General features: G+C 42.5%; 1 protein-coding gene across 8 annotated transcripts in view; it reads left to right on the top strand.

The window, feature by feature from the left end:
- Positions 1 to 428: 428 nt before the first annotated feature.
- HPS3 (HPS3 biogenesis of lysosomal organelles complex 2 subunit 1) overlaps positions 429 to 6,000 on the top strand; it is a 40,983-nt gene continuing 35,411 nt past the window's right edge. The window contains exon 1 of one of the 8 annotated variants that reach the window (XR_006552465.2): positions 429 to 829. Coding sequence is in view for 4 of the 8 variants with exons in the window: in XM_025290115.3 (XP_025145900.3) it covers positions 613 to 829 (217 nt within the window). In the remaining 4 variants the exon portion in view is untranslated. The remainder of the gene's footprint in view (positions 830 to 6,000) is intronic. The other 7 variants (XR_003110632.3, XM_025290115.3, XR_003110630.3 and 4 more) reach the window with 7 other exon arrangements.

Here is a 6,000-nt window from a genome sequence, read left to right as displayed (position 1 = left end):
AAACTAATCTTTTTCAAATATTTGGAGTTCATTAGATGATATCCACGCTTCTTCAGCAAATATTTATTTATTTTGCCAAGGACGTTCTAGGAATTCCTCTTTCCAACTAAACCATTCTGAAATGACCAGTGCTTCTGAGCAACTCTTCAGTTTAGCCCGAAGTTGAGCTGTGTGCCCTCCACTTCAGTTTTTGCAGCCCTGTTCTCCAGAAGCTCACAGGCTGCAGCAAGTAGAAAAGGGTAGAACAGATGATCAAGTGTTTAAACGGCTTCAAGGGCCTAAACATCTCGCCTGGCCCAAAGCAGTATCATGAAAACATGAAGGGAAAGACATACTGGTTCCCGTGCCCGCTAACTCTTGGGCGTGGAGGCGCGGTCCGAGGTCCAGCGAGCCGCGGCCGCGTCCTCACCTCCGACTCCACCCTCAAGGTGTAGCTGCCTCTTTAAAAATCGGCGCCGCAGGCTGGGCCGCCTGGTGCTCACGTGACTCGGCTCCGTGCAATCGCTCGCGGAAGTGGTTCAGTCTCCTCGGACCGCGCAGGGCCTCCCGGTGCCCGACGGGGCTGGTTGGCCGGAGCGGGCACCGCCGGGAGGCCCGCAGCCGGTCGCCAGGATGGTGCAGTTATACAACCTGCACCCGTTTGGCTCGCAGCAGGTGGTGCCGTGCAAGCTGGAGCCCGAGCGCTTCTGCGGCGGGGGACGCGATACGCTATTCGTGGCGGCTGGCTGCAAAGTGGAGGCGTTCACCGTGGTCGGCCAGGAGCTGTGCCAGCCGAGGTGCGTCTTCTCCACGCTGGGCAGGGTGCTGCGCCTGGCCTACAGTGAGGCCGGTAAGTAGTGGCGGGGGAAGGGGCGCCTCGGCCCCTCTTTGGGGCCTCTTTCTTAGAGGACCGAGTGACGCCAGCAGCTCTGGGTAGGGAAGGACTTCCTGCTTGTAGGATGGTCTCGCCCAATCCGGCGGCTAAAGGAAGGTGAGAGCTGTGCAGTTGTCCTGGCAACCACAGGTGAGCGCAGGCCTCTGGTGAGCCGGGGGAATGTTGGGTTTTTTTTGCTCTTCTGGTGTCCTCGCTGGAAAGGCCCTTGGTTGGGTGACTGGATTCCACTCAACTCAGACACTTGAAACCAAAACAAACCAAGTAAGATTCTTTTATTATAGAAAACAAGTACATACAAAAGTAGGGAGAATGGTATCCTGAACCCCCAGTTAATCCCATCTTCAACAATTATGCCAACTCATGGCCAGTCCTTTATCTGTTTCCTGTCGATTTTTGAAAGCGCGCATGACCTGCTGATTTTTAAATCTGTGTAAGTAGAACTCGGGTCTTAGGCCCCTTTCCCCCCAGAAAAGTAGCATCCACTACTCCTTTCCCACTAGAAATGTGAAGCAGTACCGAGGGGATACTTAGTGGGCATATCCCTATTTTAGAAATATCCAACATTTAAAAAGAGGTACTTTGGGACTTTCCTAGTGGTCCAGTGGTTAAGACTCTTCACTTCCACTGCAGGAGGCGTGGATTGATCCCTGGTGAGGAACTAAGATCCTGCATGCCAAGTGCAAGCCCCTCCACCCCCAGGAAAAGATGCAAATAGGTAGAAATAGGTACTTAAGTTTACAGAAGAATTCACCATAGGATTCTTTTAAATTCTGATAATACACTTAAAATTTGAATTCTGCTTTTCAATAGGGGTGTGAATTGCAGTATTTAAGATGGAAAAGCCTGTGACTGAGGTATTTACTAATAAAGTGAAGAGCATGAACCTGGAGGATAGTAGAGCTCTGTCTAAACTCTCTGTCCACAACTGACTATGTGTGAGTTTATAGAAACTTTCGGGTCTCCGTTTGTGTTTAAAAAAAAAAAAAAAAAAAAGAAAGTGGAAAACTAGATCAGTGGTTTCCAGACCTTGGAATTTTGTGGGTCAGCAATAAAACTGCGGGGCTACCATACGCGGTATCTGACTGTTCATTTTGTCGAGTAAAGCTACATGTTAGAAAAAATGAAAAGTCCTTTTATTTACTGTGATTATTTACATAAAAACAGCTAGCTCCAAAGTTTGGATGCCTTTGCTTTATGAGCAACTTATTATATTGTTACTAGTTTTTCTTTCTGAATAGTTTAGACATCAACAGGGGCCTTCGGGTCTACAGACCAGTTTGAAAAACACTTAATTAGATCTGTAAATTCTCTGTGAGCAGAAGGCTCTGATTTTGGTATTTTTAATGATATTGCTCTTCTAATCATTTCACAATATTAGTAGATTTCCCCACCTCCTTTTTAGACCTATGAATTCTTTACCTTCAGGAGCTCTATTGAGTGGCAAGCTCACGAGTTTCAACATTAGTATGTGTGTGTGTGTGCTCGTGGGGGACAGATAACCACTGTTTACATGATTGGCCCCATTCTTCCAAATGGACATTTAATGTAGAGTTGTAAGTGACCAGCACTGTGTGAATCTCTAGCTTTCTTGCCTGTCAGTAGTGGTGATTCTGGGGAATCCTTTGATGCCTCTACTGGTGTTTAAGAATCACCTAGGGTAGCTTAAAAAGATTACTGGACCTCAGAGAAACGGTAATAATTTCCTGGGGTGTGGTTCAGCATTAGGTGAGTCTACTGTTTAGTCAGGATTGAGAATCACTGACATAGAGCCATATTGACTGCTGTAGGCAGTGAGTTGCATGGTGGTACTCATGCCTTGAAGTTAACAAAGATGTTTTTGTAATTCCGTTGACTGTCTTAAAAAAAATTTCGGGAGTCATGTGGTATGGTGTTAGCATAAGTCAGATAGCTCAAGGGTAACTTTCAGCTTGAACTTTATGCTTGGGTGCAGCTTCTTCCAAATCGTAGGTAGAGGGCTGCTAGATATGCTGATATTCAGATAACTCCTCTTACACATCTCAGCTTTTTCCTTTAGCTTGAACTTAATGCTTGGGTGCAGCTTCTTCCAAAATGTAGGTAGAGGACTGCTAGATATGCTGATATGCTGATAACTCCTCTTACACATCTCAGCTTTTTCCTTTTGACCTCTTTCCTCCCACTAACACTGGCTTGGACTTGGGGGTTCTTGCTCTAAGCCCAGTGTCTCCCCTACTCTCACCCCATCAAAAAGTAAGTGAATCTTAGATCAGCAATTTCTATTCACTATAAATGCTTTTCAGATTCTTGCACAAGAAGAAAACATTTTCAATTTCTTTTTGTCTCTAATTAGCAGGATGCCAGGCTCCGTTCATAAAGATTGGAGGTGGTAGAATGTAGGTTGAAATTTTGAAGGATGAGCCCCTAATATCATCATCAGTAATTGAAATTATTTTAGGTTTTGTGTGTGAAGGGAGAAAGAAGAGATTTGGGAAACTCATTGCTCTCAAGGAAAAAAGATCTCTGTGGCCAGAGTTGAGTGCTGTGTAGGGACTTCTGGTGCTGGACACTTGTTTATGGGATGTCTGGAGCTGTGGGGCAGAGAGAACAAGACCACATAGCACAAGTGCATGGAAGAGCCCCAAGAATGTCTATTATCTCCCCCTAGGCCCTACTATTGGAGAAGGAAATGGCAACCCACTCCAGTGTTCTTGCCTGGAGAATCCCAGGGACAGGGGAGCCTGGTGGGCTGCCGTCTGTGGGGTCACACAGAGTCGAACATGACTGAAGCGACTTAGCAGCAGCAGCAGCAGGCCCTACTGTGGATGGAGATAGTTAGATAGCATCACTGATTCCATGGACATGAGTTTGAGCAAACTCCGGAAGATACTGAAGGACAGGGAAGCTTGGCATGCTACAGTCCCTGGGATCACAAAGGGTTGGACCAGACAGGACTTAGTGACTGAACAACAAAGCCCTACCCTCCCTCAACTTTTTAAGTCATAAAACATATTTTGATTCATCATATATTATTTCTGCCTTCTGATAATTGTTTTGTCATAAGAGTGCAGCCTTTTAGTTTACAGATTAGTGTTAACCAGGGTTATGATCTTGAAGCATAAAAGGAAAAGTTTACTTTTTTTTTTTTAATCATCACTCTCAGCTTGAGAATAAATAGAATACTGATTTTTAAATTTACTTAATAAAGACAGAAGCTGTCATAAAATAAGTAAAATAAAGCCCTGAGCACATAATGCTTTGAAAAGTTTAATTCCTTTCTCTTATGAAGGGCTAGAATCCTCTAGACTTATATCTCCTTTTTAACATTTTGAGAGATGCATGGAATGACCGTTGACTTTGGAACTAACCAGATCCAGATTTATGCCCAAGTGCCATCATTTGTTGGCTGTGTTGCCTAAGCAAGATACTTAGCTTATTTGAGGGCTTCCCCTGTGGCTCAGCTGGTAAAGAATCTGCCTGCAATGTAGGAGACCTGGGTTTCATCCCTGGGTTGGGAAGATCCCCTGGAGGAAGGGAAGGCTACCCATTCCAGTATTCTGGCCTGGAGAATTCCGTGGACTATATAGTCCATGGGGTCGCAAAGAGTCAGACACAACTGAGTGACTTTACTTCACTTAGCTTATTTGAGTCTCAGGTTCCTGATCTATAAAATGGAGAAGTGGATTTTGCCTTGAAGGATTGTGAGGATTAACTGAGAGAGCTCTAAAGGTCTGTTTATAAGGCTTATCAGGAAGACACACTTAGCAAGTTCTAGTTCATTGTTTATAAAACAAGTTATTAATTTGAAAACATAAGACAGCATAGGTACTATCTATAGTTTGCAAATTACATATAAACAGTTGATATATAGACTTTACCAGTAATTAGGCATATATTTGTAGATGTATGAAAAAACGCTTATATTTTTCTAAAATAAAATAAAATGTATAAAACCTTTTATTATAACTAAACAAGTATTTTAGTTTTAAAGTTCATTAAGTAACTAGTAACTTGAATATGACACCAAAGCACTGACAACAAAGAAAGAATGGAAAATTCAGCTGTCATCAAAATTAAAAAATTTTGTGCATCAAAGGACACTATCAACTGATTTGAAAAAGCAGTCAACAGAAAAGGGAGAAAATATTTTTAAAGCATATACCCAATAAGGGAGTAGTATTCAGAAGAACTCTCATAACTCAGCAAACAACAAACAACCCAATTTGAAAATTGGCAAAGAGTTTGAATAGATATTTATCTAAGTTGCCAACAAGCACCGGACAAGATGCTCAACATCACTCATCATCATGGAAACGCAAATCAAAACCACGAAGAGATACCATTTCATACCCATTACGATGGTCATTATCAAAACAAATAGAAATAGATAAGTGTTGATGAGCATGTGGAGAAATTGGAAACTTTGTGCATTCCTGATGGGAGAGTAAAGTGATAGAGCTGCTATAGAAAACAGTATGATGGTTCCTGAAAAAATTCATAGAATTTCCACACGTGAAAGTCGCTCAGTTGTGTCGGACTCTTGGCAACCGGACTATAGCCTGCCAGGCTCCTCGGTCCATGGAATTCTCAAGGCCAGAATACTGGTACTGTATACTTCTCCAGGAATTTCACTTTTGGGTATACACACAGATTAACTGAAAGCAGGGACTTGTGCACACATTTGTACACCAGTATACATACTATTTTTCAGAGCCAAGATGTGGAAGCAGCCCAAGTATTCATCGACAGATAAACAAAATGCAGTGTATCCATACAGCCTTAAAAAGGGATGAAATTCTGATATGTGTACAATACAAATGAACTTTGAAGACATTACACTAAGTGAAATAAACCTGACACAAAAGGACAAATATTGTATGATTCTACTTATGAGGTACCTTAGAATAGTCAAATTCATAGAGACAGAAGTGGAATGGTGGTTGCCCAAGTCTGTGTTCACCAGACACTACTTCTGATGTTCTGATGTTCAGTCCTGGTTTTCACTCTTACTCTACACACAATTAGTTTTGCTTTCAATTTTATGTACCTGAGTTCTGAGTTAGATCTGCAGATGTGTACAAATAGTTTATTTATGTATTTGCACATAATCCATGCTTTTCAGCATTGATGCTTTATTGTATTATGTAAAT

Source organism: Bubalus bubalis, chromosome 1 (genome assembly GCF_019923935.1).
Source record: "Bubalus bubalis isolate 160015118507 breed Murrah chromosome 1, NDDB_SH_1, whole genome shotgun sequence".
Classification (NCBI taxonomy): Eukaryota; Metazoa; Chordata; class Mammalia; order Artiodactyla; family Bovidae; genus Bubalus; species Bubalus bubalis.
The sequence above is the reverse complement of the archived record's forward strand: the minus strand, read 5'-3'. Positions and strand labels throughout refer to the sequence as shown.